Raw genomic sequence first — 17,873 nt, forward strand, 5'->3', positions numbered from 1 at the left:
GGTTGCTACAACAGAAGAGAGAGAGCAGCTCCTCCAGGCAGGGAGGCAGAGCCAGGACCACTAAATGATGACCTGAAGCACCATTTGCGCCTGCCTCTGGTTTTTCTCCATCTGTTGCTCTCTTATGATGCCCCACCACCTCCTGAAGGCACTTCATCCCTTCCATCTGCCAATTCCTCACCTGCCTTTCCTCCCAGCTGGAAGGCAAGAGCAGCCCCAGGAGAGGTGCTTGTGATGCCCCCAAACCAAACCCCACTGTCAGGGCACTTGACAAGAGCAGCTGCTTCCTGCAGGTGGTGCATCCCTGCTCTGATCCCTTGGGCACACACTGGCTCGAGCCCTTCCCCACGCAGGTGCTGACTTCCCCATGCTGCCTGTGCTGCTGACTTGCAGGTGTCCAGATAAGATCAGTATTTCTTAAACTAGAGGTGATGACCTCCTCCTAAAAGGTTGCAAAAAGCTTTAACAAATACTCAATCTTGAGAAATGCTACCTACTCTCTGGGTTCTCCAGAGGTCACATGAAGACAGATAAGCCAAAATGTAGACACATGATGCACAGGGTTTTGCCTTTTCTCTGAAGCACAGGAAATGCAGCCCAACTACTTTGTGTTAAGTCTTGAAGAAATGAAAGCAAAATAACTAAAAACAGGTTTTTTCAGTTGCTGCTTATTCTCCAGTGAGTAAGGCATGCAAATCAGGCAGTTAGGGACATACATGGGCAGGTGGAGAGCTGCCACCATCCAGATTTATATGTCTCAGGCACAACATGCATAATTAAGCTTGTACAAATACATTTCTGAAATTACACAAACCTGACTTACACAGCAGGATCAAAGTGTTGCTCTGAATTGCACCACAAATAAGTAACGTGTAGTGGGTTTGGTTCACCAAGTATGCAAGTGTGTATTAGGAACAGACTTGTATCAGTGCTGTACTGACAAAAACTGTTCAGTTAAAGCCTTGAGGACTGAGATCCCCTTTTACAAACCCACTCCCTGCAACAGTACAAATATCTATGTATCCTGCCTCAACAACGTCTATCAAATGAGATCCAAGTGTCCCAGAACAGGATAGCTCTGCCCCAGAACTCTCCATTCTGTCAGTATCTCCCCTACACAGGGCTCCAAAGTCAGGCATTTGGTGTCCACTACACTGTGGCTGTGACAGTCACCCCTCGACAATATCAACACCACTGACTATTTCACACAAGCTCCAAATACTCATTACTTGGCAATTCTGATCATCTAATCTGCAACTCCAGCTGAGAATCCAGAGGGAATCAGCCTGTGACCAGTCCTGGAGGTGTTTGGGACACTGGACTTAATTAAAAACCAAACCCCACTGAAATAACAATACCAATTAAATGTACTTTAAGTACATTTTAAGTGTTGGGCAAGCATTTCACATACTGCCATAGTATGGGGAAAGTGTCTCAGCTGTAGGGCCAGAGGTCTCTGATGATCCCCAGCAGTAACCAGGTAGTGAGGAATGCTATCTGACCTGTCCACACTGACCCTCCTTTCAGGGTATCTTATCTTCAAAATTTGTTACAGAGCAAAGCCACTTTTCATATACAAGTGGAAAGGAGGAGGATTTCTGCTCCAGCATACTAATGACTTCAGCCTCTGTGTTACAGGGCCTTTTCTAATCAGGCAGGTATTGTCAGGCACTGCCACTGAAATGCAACAAAAGGGGAATGCTAAGGTTTCTCAAGCTATGCTGCTCTCCATGTTAAAATAATTCATTACTTACACAGGAAGGAATCTGAAATGTCATGTTTAAGTTTCACACCTGGGTGTTAACTACCCTCAGTTTTGACAGTGCAGTCAGACTGCTCAGCTCTGATGGGAGCCCAGACTCACGCTTGGCTTGCACAGCCTGGCAGGGTGCTGTCACTCTGCACTGGAAATAAAGCTGAGGATTTTCTTTCCCATGAGAACTGCAAACCCTGCAGAGGTACCTGTACTGTGGGACCCTCTGTAGAAACACTCAGCTGGCTTGGCAATCCCAAGGGGATTGCAATCCACGGGGATAAGCACAGACCTCCAGATCCCCTGCCTTGTATCTCTCTTTCCAATAACACATCAAGTGTTACCCTCAGCTCCTGCCACAGCCACTGAAGGCATTTCACTTCACAGTATCTTCACTGGCCATGAAGGCAAAAACACTCCTATTTAAAGGTCTGGTGTGTCCAGCAGTGGTTTGGGTCATCTCTGCCCACATAAACATGCCCTGTGTGCAGGCAAGGAGCACCTTTGTGCTGTGCTGACCTGGGAGCTCAGTGCCTGTAAACAAACTGACACAGTGGTGAACGTGCCTGGCTGCAACCACAAGAAATCCCAAATGAAATCCATGGGACAACTCACATGTTTTCAATTAGGAACATGGTGAACTTCTGACTTGCCATTTGTTTATGAACTCGGCTGAACTCTGACCATAAAGGGTTTGTCTACAGTCAAAATGAGTTGAAAACCAATTAGGAACAGTCTCCAGTCCTCTTGTCTCCTGGGGTTTGATTTTAAGCACTAAACCATAAATAAAAATGCACCGTACTATGAAAAGTAGAATTGCAGCACTTCAGCCTATATTTAAATTGATTTTTCATAATACCAAACAAAATAGGTAGCAACACTGGTTTTTTCTTTGAATTTTTGTTTTTTTCAGTCTAAATGAGAAGAAACTGCTGCCAGATTGAGTATAATTTTCACTTAGCCATAGAAACCTTTTCAAACACAGAAGTGACCAGGGCAGTAAGACAAAGCTTAGCTTTAAAGCACACTTCAATATTTATTGTGCCTTTTCTATTTCATTAAAAATTATGTGTCTGTAGTGATCAGTCGATACTTTGACAAAACCTCCAGGTGCATCCCAGAATACTTTTGAATGCTTAACACACGAGCTGCTCTGCCCTGCATGAGCAGCCAGATCTTGCACAGCGCCTTTGTGCCCACAGATGTTTTTGACAGTAAATCAGATAACAGAAACTAAGGCAAGGGTCATTAATCATCAGAGGGTTGAATCCTTTGGATGTGAGCTCCAGTGGCTCCCTGGCACCCTTTTCTGACCACACCAAACTCAAGGCTCTGGCTGGAAACCGGAGCTCCCCTCCAGAGCAGCACCAGGGCTCTGCAGTCCCCAGCCGCAGCAGAGCCCAGAAAGCAGCGACGCACCCACTGCAACCTAAGAGCAGTGGAAAATTCCTTCCCTCTAATGCTCCTGCAAACATCCCCAAGTGCACAGCACAGCTTTCAGCTCTAAAACCTCTAACCTGGAACTGCATCAGCTCCCCTTCTCCTGCTCTGCATGCTAACAGGCTGTGTGAAGACAGGATTTGTTGTTGCTTCAAGGACTGACACAGCACTGAACGTGCAGCCTGGCTGTGAATCGCTGGGTCCACACTTCAGGTTGTTTCCAGTGCTGCCTTTCTGCTTGTATTAAAAACAAGTGTTGTCAAGTATCATCAGCTTTAACTCTTCCCAAAGCAGGCTTATTAGTGCTCTCATTGGTAAATTCCAGATATTTTTAGCCCTCTGCTGCTGCACTTTGTTTGCCTTCAATGTAACAAAGATTTGGGCTGTTTGAATATGCCTCAGAGGCTGGCAGAGCAGAGCTTAGTGTTGGAAAGATTTCTTCTGCTGAATAAAAATGAATGGCTTGAGGTAAGAACAGCAGCACAGAGGTCACATTGTGCATGTTGAGAGAAGCAACTCAGACAGACTCTGCATTTCAAGGAAACTTCAGTTTGTCTATATTTTGATAGTTGGTATAACTTTCCTGTGAAAGAAGAGTCACCTCTTCTTTCACAGGAAATTTTTTGTTTCCCTGACACAAGAGAATGCTTTTTGTGCTTAACAAGTGGCCTTTGCAATTTACCTCTCAGATACAGCCCACTGTGAGTTATAATCCCATATTGGAAATATCCCTGCATTTCCATGGAAACAAACTACTTTGCCAAAATATGGGCTTAGTTCTTCAGTAAAGATGGGGAAGAAATAGTTGCTTGGGCTTCGGGTTCAGACATAATTTTCTATCACCTAGAAATAAGAAGCAGATTACTTAAAGGTCTAGAAGTCATTAATATAAAATATCTAAGGCACTTTTCAGGTTTATCAGCATCCAAACAGATTCAGCCTCTTATTTTTCTCCATATTCATTGAAGAGAGTGAGCCTCCAAGGCTACACATTTGTTTAACAGTGTGCACCTGGGCTTAGATGCAGCACAAGTGCCCGTGCTGGCAAGAAGCCACATACAGAAGTTTTTCTGTGGTGCTAAAATAAGGCATTCACAAAGCAACGGCACACATGTGATCTCAGAGTTAAAGCCTTCTGTACTCTCAGCTTTGGTTCCTCCTACAGAGTAAGCTGTTGGAGTCATCACAAGGGTATTTGCAACTTAATAGTACTTCTGTTGTGGTATTAAGATTACTAGATAAGGGGGTCCATTCGATTGAAAAGTGCCTCCCTATTTTCATCGAGCTTGCCTTGGTATACTAACAGCGTGCTGACCCAGCTTGGTGTTATCATCTTGTTTTTAAGAGCAAGAACACAGAATATAGCAGCTTTTGAAACTTTCCTTACACTGTGAAGACTCGTTCTTTCAGCAGCTTCTGTTTATCACTGTGATTCTTCAAGAATCCCCAGACAGCAGATTAGCAGTTTGTCAGTCAGTGATTTACTGGGACAGAGCAAGCAACACATGCTCTCTCCACTCCTCGCTCCCAATGCCAGCATGTGAGATCCCACAGCTCCAGACCTCATTTGCTCATTACACAGCTTTAAATGGTCAGGCTCTGAAGAGCAGCAACACAAAGAGAGCAGGGACAATAATCACTGCACTGGTATTTGAAAAGACATCCAGCTCAAAGCATACTTGGAACAATTTGGCTTCTCCGTCTGCCTTTAGCTTTAAAAGACCAATGGCTAACCCTGCCTCTGAAATCTGCAAAATCTGCACCTGTCAAACTGGCAATGTGCAAATGTGAAAAGGCAGACAGCAGATGTGCAACAGTCAGGGCATCTCCCAGTCCTGGCTAGGAGAATTGGAAAGCTTCTCCTGCACATCTACCAACTCTCTTCTCCAGCCACCACATTTTTTCTGTATGACACAAAGAACCGCGTTATCCAGCAAACTGGGAAAGAAGCAAAACTGCCTAGCATCTCCCCAAAAGAGCCTCAAAGCCTGTGGTCCTTACATCACGATGAAACTGAAGGCAAACCTTTAACCTAAGCAGGAGTGCCTCATTAGAACACTTACATTCGATTTCAGCACTAATAAACAGACAATAACAGCGCCTGAACTGACATCCAGATACCTTGTAGCTGTTTACCAGCTCAGTAGTTTAAGTATTCAGCTCAATCTTTCATGTATAAAACTCCCACATTTATGACTTGTTTTTCATTTGAGCAATCCATAAATTTTTTTCATACAAGGTACAAATTCTTGAATCCCATTTCTCATGAAAATTAAACAAAACTGAAACACAGGAACCTGATAGACTCAGCTACAGTAAAGACAGTAGATGGACTGAAGAGCCAGCTCTCAATTCTGCTGTCACAGTTTCTCCCAGATCACACACAGCAACAATCCAATTCTGCCTTCTGGCTGAGTGTATCCTTTCCAGAGTCAACAGGTAAAGGGAAGCATTTAAAAAATGAGATGAGGGTGTGAAAAAATTTCCTCTTCCAAATTGCAAGGATGGCTTTGACACAAACACCTACCTGAGGAAAGGGCAAAACCTGTTTATGCATGTTGCACTTTGGATTGAGTTGGGAAAGACTAAAGCTGTCTTTCCCATATCTTTTCCCATGTGATGAGACGGGAAATACTACAAGCTGAAAGCATAAGCAATTTTGCAATAAAATCTTTGCAGCGCACCAAACCTTGGCATTAAATTGGCAATGTTTCCAGGACACAAGCTATATTCCAATCAGATTATGTTGCATTAATCACATTTGCACACAATAAAACCAGTATTTTTCAAGCCTCATTTCCCCTCCTTTTTTATTGAAACCGTTTTCAGCAGCTATTGATAATTTCATTATCACTTTCTGGAGAACACAGAAGCAGCAATGAATTAAGCACAGGAAAAGCATTCCAAAAGCATCCTGTCCACTGATATTACCTCTTATCTACTTCAGAGATAGAAGATAAACTTTCAGCAAGGCTGTAACTTTTGGAGAAGAAGAGTAGTCACAGAGGAATCTTTTCAAGCACAATTGAGTTTGTAATTCTTACTATCCCCCTCCATCTGCCAACGGCCCAGTGTGAAATTACAGCCAGTTTGGGAACCCCACTGCTTTAGCTCTGCTCCTGTCAAGGGACATCTATCCATCACCTCATTGTGCAGCCTGTCCCATTTAAGAGCTGGTAATGCCAAGGCCTCCTGCCTTGGATCCAGATCCAATAATTAAGTGTAGCTCATACTGAGTAGGAAGCAGCCAAATAAAACGCTGTGTGAAACCAGTCTCTCTCTGCTGCATTTCCAATGGGTGTCATCAACTCCTCAGGCTCAGGTGAGTGTCACTGTGAAGACTCTCCTCTGACATGCCTTTATTTTACCTTCTGCACTTAGCAGTAAACACAAAACGGAGAAGGCTGAGAATCTTTTGGATTGCATGCAACATTTTCCTTTACCAAAGCATGAGCAGTTTTGACAGCACTGGTGAAAACAGGCAGGCAGACCAGAATTGTTAGTGACTGTTGATCTTCTGGCTGGATGAATAAGCAGAGATGAATCACTCAGATAATAAATGAAACTACTATTTAGCAAACAAAAAATAACAGCAATAGGCCTTCAATCTCTCTGATTTAAACAGGAATTGTTCAATAATTCTCAGTTCTGCCCTGACAGCAAATTCAGCCCTGGGTGTAACGCTGTGGCTTCCCAAGAAGCACTGTAGGGAACTGGCAGGCAGCAAGGTCAGAGGCAGGGAATGAAGGGCTGCATAACATCACAGAAACTTGTCTTAACCTCCACTAACAGCAAGGGCTGAAATAGCTGATGACTCCTGCTTGTGTCAACTGCTGCAAGACTTTAAACAGAAACTACTTAACTAAGCACACAAACCACAGTCAACCCCTGCTGCTCTTCCTGCTCCTTCCACTTGCCTCCCAGTAACACCTAGCTTTAAAAAGCATTACTTTATGTACTAAATGTGATTCCCAAAGAGACTGAATAGGAAGAGGACAGCCAGTTTCATACATAACACAGATTTCTGAGCCTCTAGTATTACTGTATCTAGAACATTAACCTAGGGACATTTGGGAGTTGCCATACATGTGAGAGATCTTATTCACTCTATGAGAATACATCAACAATCCCTTATGGGAAAACAATAAATGTAAAACCTGTGAGAGTTATTTCAATTTGCTTTCATTTTATTTTCTCAGCAGTCAAAATTAATTCTAGATGTAATCACTGCAATTACAAATTCAGCTATTTAAGGTCCATCATTTCTCAGACAAAAAAACTAAAACCTTCAGGCTCTTCTACACAAAAAGACCTTGTTTGCCAACCCAACCATTAACAGTATTTCTCAACCCTATGCAAGGAAAGAGACAAGCACAACCGGGGAAAAGAGGAGTTATTTACAAAAATTTGAAGTTTAACCTAATTTTGGCTTGAAAGCAAACAAAATCACTGTGGAAATGCTGTCTCAGATAGCCTTGAATTCTTATAACTTCTGAGTGAAATGTTCTTTAATTTAATACTTCTAAGAAGTACTACTCTATAAATTAACACATGAAATTGTAGTTTATGTGCAATGTAACATGATGATACTAAAACTGCTCTCAGCTGGCAAGCTGACATTCTCAGACAGGCTGGTAGTAGAACACGATCACTGCAGCGTGTGCATGGTAGCTGTTACTACAGACTTCAAAATGCAAATGCCATGTCCCTACCAAAATTAGATTATTCTAGACAGCAAAGATGGTTATTGTAAGTAGCTCTGTGTCCTTAAATTCATAAGATACAGGAATAAAACTGTCTCAAGCTTCTCAAGTTCAATATACATGAAATTATTATGAGTTTTTTGGTACAGAACCACCTCCTCAGGAAGACTTTTGCTGCTACCAGTGGTCATTGATTTGGAAAGAAGAAAGACAAGACAGAAATACTTCTTTACAAGACAGGTAATTCAGTGTGTATCAAAATAATAATTCTTCTGAGATGGCAAATGTATGACTGTCATCAGTTTATTTCTGATGTGAAAGTACACATCAGAAAGGGGATGTCACATACAGATTTTGGCAGGGTCAATGACTCTGTCTGCCTTAAGTTGTTGAATAGGAAGATTGTGCTGGGATATATTAAAAAACTTTACAGAAAAGTGACAAGGCAATGTCTGAAAGCACAAATGCAGAAAGCTAGATGAGGAGCTAATGACACTGGAGATGCTTCTGTTCTTTTCTTTGGCCTATTTACGTGTTTTGAACGGTCTCCAAAAGGCTTCTGCTCAGCATGAGCCATCTGGTATGCAGATACCATTTCCAGATGTTAAATTACACATACACTGGCTTTTTACCTTTTTTTTTTCTTTTTTTAATCAAGAGAAGCAGCATGTCCATGTGAAAGAGTGGGTAAGGGATAACGTGACCAATCAGAAAACACAACAGGGTCTCATGAATGCACTAACTATAGCATATTACTGTAATACTTCCCTTGTCCCACTTCTTCATTATAACTTACAATTAATTTATTATAATTGTAATCATATTCTAACACTGCACTCTTTACAGCCCCAAGTATTTTTTCTTGTATGCAAGCTATAAGTAGCTAACAATGGTCAGATAATAAAAGCCCGCATGGAGAGGAAAGGATGACTCTGAGACATAAAAAAATAAACAGGTAATTTCAAAGGTTAATTTCCAGTTTGAGTGAAAAAAAGAGAAATAAAACTTACCACTCATAATGTTTTTCATCTGCAAAAGGCTTTCCATTTTAATGACATTCTCACAACTCCTAGTGAAATGATCTGCAACTATTATCTCTGTTGTACCATGGAAGAAGTCACAGGACAGCAGCTTACCCCAGAGGGGGCCAGACTTCCAGTTTTCTGCTCAGACCACATCCCATTTCTTTTTTTGTCCCACACCCTGTCTCTCAACTCCCCCGAATGCACTGACTCAACTGGAGCACTGTGATCTTCCAGCCTTGGAAGCCCCAGGTTTTTATGTCCCTGGTACTGCTTTGGGATGCTTGGAACATTCACATTTTTTCCTTTCATCAAATCAAGCATCATTTTGTGGACAACAACACGTTTGCTATGTGTTTACAGGAACAAGGAACATTTGAGTAAAATGAACAGTCAGATAAGTGAGGACAGTGCTGAAGCTGTCCTTCTGTCAGGATGGAAATTAGCAATAAACTTCATGCTCCACACCAGCCCCACTGGGATCACCTGGGTCCTTGGGAAGTGCCACCACTTCCTCTGCAAAAGGCACAGAAGTTGTTTTTCTGTTACTGAAGTGAAACCCACAACTTTTATTTTCTTTTTCTTTACAGCATTTATTCTTGAACAACTGTTTTTCATGCACCCCTTAAAAGCACTGCCACAAGACCATCACAGCTGGGAAACACAAACAGAAAGCACGTGCCTGCAGTCATATCCAGCACAAATTAACAACACACTTAATGACTTAAAAAGTGGCAAGAATTTTAAACAGATGTATAAATAAGGTGGGTAACAACCAAACCTTTTATATGTAACTACTTCCTTGTAGATAAAAGAACACAAGGAACTGATCTAAATATAAACTGCAATTACCTGCCACAGTCTCCAAAACTGCTCCTTGCAGCTGAACCATGAGCCTATGGAAACCTTTCTGCCCTTCACTTAGCCTCTGACCCCAGCTCTGACCCCCACACTGTCCCCAGGCACATTACTCATCTCTCATTCCTTCTCAGTACACAGTAACCAGACGACCATAGCTGACATACTGCATTAACCTATTATTAGGTGACCCTGACACTCTACCTCACATTTTCTCAGTTCATATACACAACAACTCTAAACTGAAATATCAGTGGTGATAGGAACTTTATCCATAACCTTGGAAGTGGTAATGAGAAAGAAGGCAGGATGGTACATGACATCCTCAGTTACAGTCTGTGTGATACTATAGCCCAGGAAAGTCAAAATGAGCTTTTTATCTCTTCCTTCCTTCCTTAAAATACATAACATGAAAGTCTGACTATGAAGAAAATGGTAGCTTTATTTCCTCTCATCAAAAGTCTCAGGGAACTTGCCTGTTGAAAGATGGAGAAGTCATGCAAGCAATTTTATGCAACCAAAAGATCTTATGCAACCTCCCAAAGCTTATCTGTCACAAAGAATGGGCAAAGCTTTACGAATTAACTTGTTCAGCTGACACAAGGCACTGCCCCTGCCATGCCTCTTCTCAAAATCAGTCACTGATGTGGCTAACCCAGGAAGGGGAAAGAGGAAAACCTATTCAAAAATCACTCTCCCAGGACGAGGAGAACCTGCTGGCCAAAGGTGTAGCCTGCTATATGCACCAAGGATGAAAGAAATCACCTTGTTATTCAAAGCCAAGCACGCACAAGGGGCATTGTCAAAATACAGTGGAATCTAAGGAAGCAGACTCATTAAGCTTTGGTTTTCTTAACACCCATAATCACTCAAAACTGTACCACAGCAACACGGCTTGTGACCAAATACAGCTCGCAGATAACAAATTTAAAGGAAACACCTAAAATGAAAGTGCAAGGAATAGTGAAAGACACATTTACTAATAGAAGAAGCACCTGCTAGCTGGAGTAGCCCAATCAGCTTTTTGCTCGTTTTTGCTCAGCAAGAGGCAATATTCCAAACTAAGTCAGTCTTCAAAAAACTTAAGAAGATACTCACCAGCAAGTGTATAGTCCATATCAAAACCAAAGCACTTTATCTTTTCCATGGCTAAGCTTCTGTTTACAAAGACCCTGAAAAGAGAGAAGAAATATCACCAGAGGTACAAGCATTTTCAAAACACTCACATTTTAGAACAAACACATTCTGCCACTGTCAGGATATCGGGCTTGCATAGGTCAAAATCAGCAAATCTACCTGAAAACAGAGTCAAGTCTCATTTTTTGCGAGTTCTCCTGAAGCCAAGCCATGACTTTGCAGAATTATTCTAATTATTGGTATGCTGTCCAAAGACATACACGCATGCATGCACACACACACGGCCTTCCATGTGACCTGCAAAAACTCCTCAGAATACAAGTGCAAAATCTCCTGAAGCAGAATGCAGACCTCAAAGGATATGAAACTGGAAGCAGGAGATGAAAAGCAATATAATTCGCTTCATTAAATCAAATTATTAGTAAGAGATAAGAAGGAAAATAAAATAATTTCTGTGAATAAATTCACAGCATTTGCCTCCTATTTGGAACTATATCTGGAAATTCAAAGCAAACCCAAACAGATCCATTTTCACATTTTCACCAATACCATTAAAAACATGTAACTGAGAAAAAAATTTATAACAAGATATGCCATTTCTATTGTGAAATTTTTTTATTTATAACTCCTCTGAAACTTGCCAACTCCTATTTTGTAAATTCGACTTTTACCATTAATGCTTATTACAAAGAGACTCTAGGCTGAACGCTTCCAGGCCCTTTTAGATGACAGCATTAATACATTATATCCAATTTAGTTCAAGTAAGTAACAGGGTAAAGAAATAGGTCAGAGAATACAACAAAAGCTTTTCTTGCTTCCTGTTCTAACTACGACAGTAACTAAGCTGCTTATGTTTCCCCAGAACTTTAAAGCATAAAGCAGATCTGTAATTCAACAGGACTTCTTTCCACTGCCTGATCTGAACTTCAAAAATGAGAGTCAGAACTCGTCTGTGGGAGGGAAGCTGAGCTTTCCAACAGCCATCTCAGACCGAAATCCCTGCGCCGCTCCAGCTGTGATGCCAAGACAAAATTCTCCCGTAGGAGAAAAGTCCCAGAGCCTTCGCTTGTACTCTGATTTCAGCATGTGAAAATTCTCCAAATATTTACTAAGTGCACTGCCCTCACTGCAGTAATTATCCTCTCAGGAGCGGCATTGGGGACAGCGAGACACAAAGGAGACAGCAAGTGAGAGCCGGCACTGCACGTTCGGGAAGCCGGGAAAAATGGGGTAAAGCCGGGAAAGATGGGGAAGCTGGAAAAGATGGGGAAGCTGGGGGAGCTGGAAGGAGCCCCGGGGAGGGAGGCTGTGCTCCGGGCAGGTGGCCGGCATTAGTGGCCCTGTCAATCCAGCACAGCCCGGGTTTCCGCAGCGATCGGCTCAGCCCGGCTGCTGCGCGGGGCTCTTACCTCATCTCTCACCGATGCGCTCCTTGCTCAGCTCGCAGCAGTCTGATTCAGCTACTTGTCTGAATCATATTACAGAATTCCTTTAAAGCTTCCCTGGTACCCATGCAATTTTGCTTGGATCTGATTTGACTTCAGAAGATCATTATGCCTGAACCGAGCCTTAAAGCACTGTATATCTTCTTGGACAGCGTTCTAGAAAACACATCTGTGGCTAATTTAACCAGTCACTGGATATTGTTGTTGTTCCACACAAATCCACTTGGAATACAGTTTCTCTGGCAATAGTGTACTTTCCCTCTAACCTTGCACACTCTCTCTGGGAGTCACTTTCCTGGCAAAGTGCCTGCCTTTGACAATGGGGCTTGTCACCAAGGGGCCTTGGAGGTTACAGATGACGCTCTTTTCTAATAGATTTATGTATTACCTAAAGAAGACAAAGTGATAGGATGAACACTGGAAACTGGTAAAGAAATGCCTTTTGGAAATATGAGATGGGCTCGTAAGTCACTAAAATTCGCTCCTGAAATAGCTGGCTTTTGAGTAGGTGGAGCAAATTATCTGAATCTGCAATCTGAATCCCTGTTTGTCTTTTAACATCGAGACAGCTCTGATTTACAAGAGACCAAGGAGAAGCAGTATTTAGTACTAAATACAGTCTGATACTTTGTATAATGCATATGATTACATGGTGGTGGGGCTGCTGCTGCTGTCAGGAAACATTATTTATTAGCTAATTCAAGCATAATTTCTGATCTCATGTTTGTGCAGCTTGTTTCTGAGAATGTAGAGCTTTAAGAAGGAATAACATAGCTCCAGGAGACACCAGCAACATTTTTTGTCTAACCTGCAGAGTCCAGTTCTGCTGTTGCCTTTAGGCTTAATCCCTGCGGCACAGTTTTCTGACTGTCTTTATAGGACAGAAGCAAGAAGGGAAATTTAAAGAAAATCACAAGATCATTTCAGAATTGCAACATTTGGTAAGTTTCCCAAATGAGAACAAAAACCACCAGTACTAAGACACAGCTGAATGCACTCACAAAAAGGGTAATATGACAGTGCCTGTGAAAGGCAGAAACAAGGGAGCTGTGACCAAGAGATCTGCTCCAGTCCAGCCTGCCTGTGTTTAGATGATGACGACACCCAACTGACCAAAAACCATGGAAAGATCACCAAACCTCTGACAGACTGTCATCCCTTCTTTCTGTAGTATTTAGAAACTGAACCCAAAACCAGCATACCTTGAGACTGAAGATCTTGAAAAGTTTTCTGAACAACAAAACAAATAGCACCCATTAGTATATCTGTGTTTCAAAATAAGTCTTTCAGAAAAATTACCATGGCATCTTCACCAGCTGTTGCCCTCGGTAACAGCTGGTGAAGATGCCTCTTTCTCCACCAATTTGCACTTATTGCCTATGACCTATAAACTGCACTGGCAGGGTCTAATCACACCCCAGCCTGGCAGATTTCAAGGCATCCTACCAACTGATCTGATGTGGTACTGACATCACCCACCAGTGCTGGAGTGAGACAGAGCAAATATTAAAAAAAGCTAAAGAAGGTTATTACACAACATGTTCAGGACAGGAAATAAGAACACTTTAATCAATTTAAACTTGCATTTGCCTTGGCAGATTAAATGCAGACTAAACAGTGGTAAAAAAATAAAAAGGGACCATTTTTACTTCTCTTGTGAAGGCCAAGATAGATGCTGGTTTATTTTGTAGGCACTCAGGACCTCAGTTTTAAATCCTGATAAAGAAATCTCCCATGAACAGGGCTCTCCTAGGCACAAGGGAGTAAGTAGCTACTTACAAATATTTACTCCCAGAAACAGACTGGCTTAATTTGGGGTTTTACTCAAAGTAGTAAATATCTGCAGTGTCCTAGAAACTAAAATTAAAAGCTGAGATTAAATCTCTAGCACAGCTTCTGGGAAGAGCCAGGTGCTTCTCAGAAGCTGCAGACTTAGCCCATTCCAAAGCTGTTCTTAAATTCTAATTGAAGGTACACTCAGCCTGGCTACAAGACTACTGATCAAATCATAGGATCACAGAATGCTTTGGGTCAGAAGGGACCTTAAAGATCACCACATTCCAAGCACCTGCCATGGGACACCTCCCACCAGATCTGGTTTCTCCAAGCCCCATTCAAGATGACATGGTGTCTGCTGGCTACAAAAAGGTAACATCCCCTCAGAACAAATGCTATAGAGAAATTACAAGACATGTTTTTAATGATATAAAGCAAGAGCAACCTGAGGGCCCTAAGAACTTCAACCACCTGAGGGAAAAAATCCTCTGGTCATGAAAGGAAAGGATGAAATAATACGTTTTTTTACAGCTCATCCAGATGAACAAAAATCAAAGAAGCTGCCAGATTACAAACAGTAGAAATAATGTCAGAATAAGAGGAAAACTAAAATGATCTAACATTTTTAGGCAAGGAAGTTTTAATGTAGAATAATTTCTTCACTTGCCAGAATCAGGAGAAATCACACTCCCCCCTCCCCTGAATTTGGTTTTTTCCATTTAGAAAATAGTAACTTCAACTGGAAATACTGAAGTTAAAATTTAAGCTGTTCTAAAAACTTCACAGCACTGGGCAGTAAGACAAAACAAACTGCAGGCACAGCACAAGAACAGCCCCTGTGCTGAGGCAGAGGTGAGTATTGCCTAAATCCAGCTCCACACCTGGATGCACCCAGAGCATCTCCTGAAACAGGACACTGCCTTTCTCTTGCCTGCATCTTTTCCTCCTGCTGAAAACCCAAGCTTTACATTTCTGTTCTGAGGAATATCCCTGCTCTGAGGAATATCCTGCATTTTGGGCTCCCTGTCAGTGTGGCTGGAGCAACTGGAGGTGTGGAGCATGTGGGGAGGGCAGTTCCAGGGAGCACATTCCAGCTCCATGGGCTCTCTGAGCACAGCTGGCACTGGGGAGCAGAACCTGGACTTGGGCTGGCTGAGCCTGGCACAGATCCCCACCTCTGGAAAAACGGACTTGAGGAGCTGTTTTAGGGAAACCTCAAAGCATGTTTCCTCTCTAATGAGTTCTTCCTCAAAGATTAAACCCTGCAGCTTGGCCACAGCAGAAGGCTCTTGATGACTACAGTATTTATTTTCTCTTTGAGCTCAACAGATTGTGCTGGGTAAGAGAAAAATGTGTTGTACTGAAGGAAGAAGGAACTGCTGAGCATGCAGCAGGGAAGCCACAGAGCCCTGATAGCCACAACTCTGCAATTCAAAGTCCTTTATATTTTTACAGGAGAACTGATCTTGGTTTTGTTACTGTTCTTGTCAATCAATTCTGAAGCAGGAACCTAAATCCCAACTCTTCTCAAGTAACACTGGAGAGGAGCAAACACACAGAGAGAGAAATGTTTTTATTTTATTTGTGCAAAACCTCTAAAGAATTGTATGCCCTGAATGAAATTTGTGTGCATAACAGTCTTGTAGCTTGAGCAGCAAAATAAACAAAATGCACAGAACTTTACAATTAAGGAGGAACTTGGCACACGGCTCACAGTTCCTCATAGCAAAGAAATGAAATTAACAATGTGAGGCAAGGTTTCTGGAACAGAGCATTCCATAATAATTTTCCAAATGTGTCTAGAAATATCTCGCAGCAATTAGCATTTTTCTGGGCAGTGTGTTTCACTGGAAATTAAATCAATACAAAGAAAGTTGCAACACTGCTGAGTGGAACAGCAAATACAGGGGAAGCTGGCTAAGCATGACCTACATGTGTGTTTAAAAAAGCTTGTGGTGGACAGTTGGGCTTGAGCCAACCACAAAACAGGGACCAACTAGCCAGAAGGCTCAGATTCCCTCTTACTCAGGGTTTAGAACTTTGGTTAATCTTCACTTTATGGACAACTTCCATTTTTTAATAAGCTAGAAGATTTAAAAAGAAATAATGGGAACTAAATGGATTAGCTTTTAATAGTCTCCCACGCCCAAGGTCCCCGTGGCCTCTTTAAAAAGGTGAATAATGACATAAACATCCCTCTACTGTTATGACAACTCAGTGTTCTCGGTATGACCAGCTAGTCCCCAAATGTGGTCTGCCTGGGGACTTGTGTCACTGCATGACATTGCAGTTCTGGTCTCAGGTGACTTCCACCAGCAGCAGCAAACTTCCCCACTGACCTTATTTATCAGGTACAAAGCAAGTGAGCAATCTAAAGCAGAAACTACCATATCATCCAAATGTCTCATCTTTGGGTGCTGGATGTTTTGGTAGCTGCCTTTGAGAAGAAATAAACTGCTTTAAATTTTTAAAACCAATGAAATTGTTCTTTTGCTAAGTCCTGCCTCTTTAGGCAGGTATTGACCATTCCATATATTATTTTTTATCATATAATTTTGGCTTTATTTTTAATTATAGATTTTTAGAATTATATATTATTCCTTCTTCAACCAAAGATGAACATTCTGAATATTTGTAATCACATTTAGAGACAGTATTTGGGCTTGAGATACCTTAAGAGGATGAAATAGCATCAGACAGGGGAAACAAAAGAAGGGCATAAAAATTTCCAGGCCACTTCTAGTAACATTTCCAACACCATACCCCACAATTTCACAAGTCTATCTGTCCTTGCACAGTTATAGTGACATTAAACTGGAAAACCCAGTAATGAGTGGATTCAAAGCCTGATGAGGCTGTATCCAGAAACACAGCTATGAGCACTTCCCTCTGATTCTGCAAGAACCAGATGCAAAGAGAGTCTTGGCCCCTTCTGTTTTCATTGTTTGGGTTTTCTGCCCAGGCAACAGCAAAGTGCCAAGAAGCTCACATATGGATTCCATCCCAAAATAACACTTGTCTGCTCCCTGAAACTATTAAAACTAAGGATCATGGGACATTTACAATGTAATTTCTTTATTATTAATTTGGCAAGTAGTGCGCTTTTTTGTAAACTCACCTATTCTACAGACTGGACACACTCCCTCTCCCTCCTCCAGTGTCTAAAGCACTAAAACAAAGCAGAGAGAGCCACAGGCTGCCCTCTGTCACACACAGGCCACCACACAGGTCCCAGGAGGCTGCTCAGGCACACAAGGACAGACCACGGCCAGCAGAGCCTCCAGAGCTACCCAGTACATGGGAACACCACACATGGCCTGTCCAATTGTGTTCCATGCAAAAAGCACTTTCAGACTGCTAAAGATTTGTTCTGGATTTTCCACCTCAGTGGAAAATGATGGTGGAAAATGATCAGTGAACTGATCATTTTGAAGGGACTTTAAATATAACCACCTAAACAGATGGACAGTTTCAGGTCTCACAGCCTTGTTTATACAACATTTCCACCTGTTTGCAATCACTGATGATCCAGTAACAATTAAGTGAAGAAACAAGATTAGCAGTGAATAGCCCAGAGTGTACAAATTTGAACAAGCTAAAGTACATCTTTAATCCATGAAATCAAAACAACCAGTTGGCAATCCTTTTGCTTTGTCATTATTAAAGCATATACTATTTTTTAATCCAGAATCTCAGTGTACAGTAACAGCTAAAATCACTTATATCACCATCTTAAGG

The 17,873-nt window shown here is 41.9% G+C and overlaps 1 protein-coding gene across 2 annotated transcripts in view; it reads right to left on the minus strand.

Annotated features, from left to right (window-relative positions):
* NT5C2 (5'-nucleotidase, cytosolic II) overlaps positions 1-17,873 on the minus strand; it is a 59,806-nt gene that overhangs the window by 19,769 nt on the left and 22,164 nt on the right. For both annotated transcript variants that reach the window (XM_050976231.1, XM_009087215.4), the window contains exon 3: positions 10,875-10,948. In XM_050976231.1, the coding sequence (XP_050832188.1) occupies positions 10,875-10,948 (74 nt within the window). The remainder of the gene's footprint in view (positions 1-10,874; positions 10,949-17,873) is intronic.

Source organism: Serinus canaria, chromosome 6 (assembly GCF_022539315.1).
Source record: "Serinus canaria isolate serCan28SL12 chromosome 6, serCan2020, whole genome shotgun sequence".
Classification (NCBI taxonomy): Eukaryota; Metazoa; Chordata; class Aves; order Passeriformes; family Fringillidae; genus Serinus; species Serinus canaria.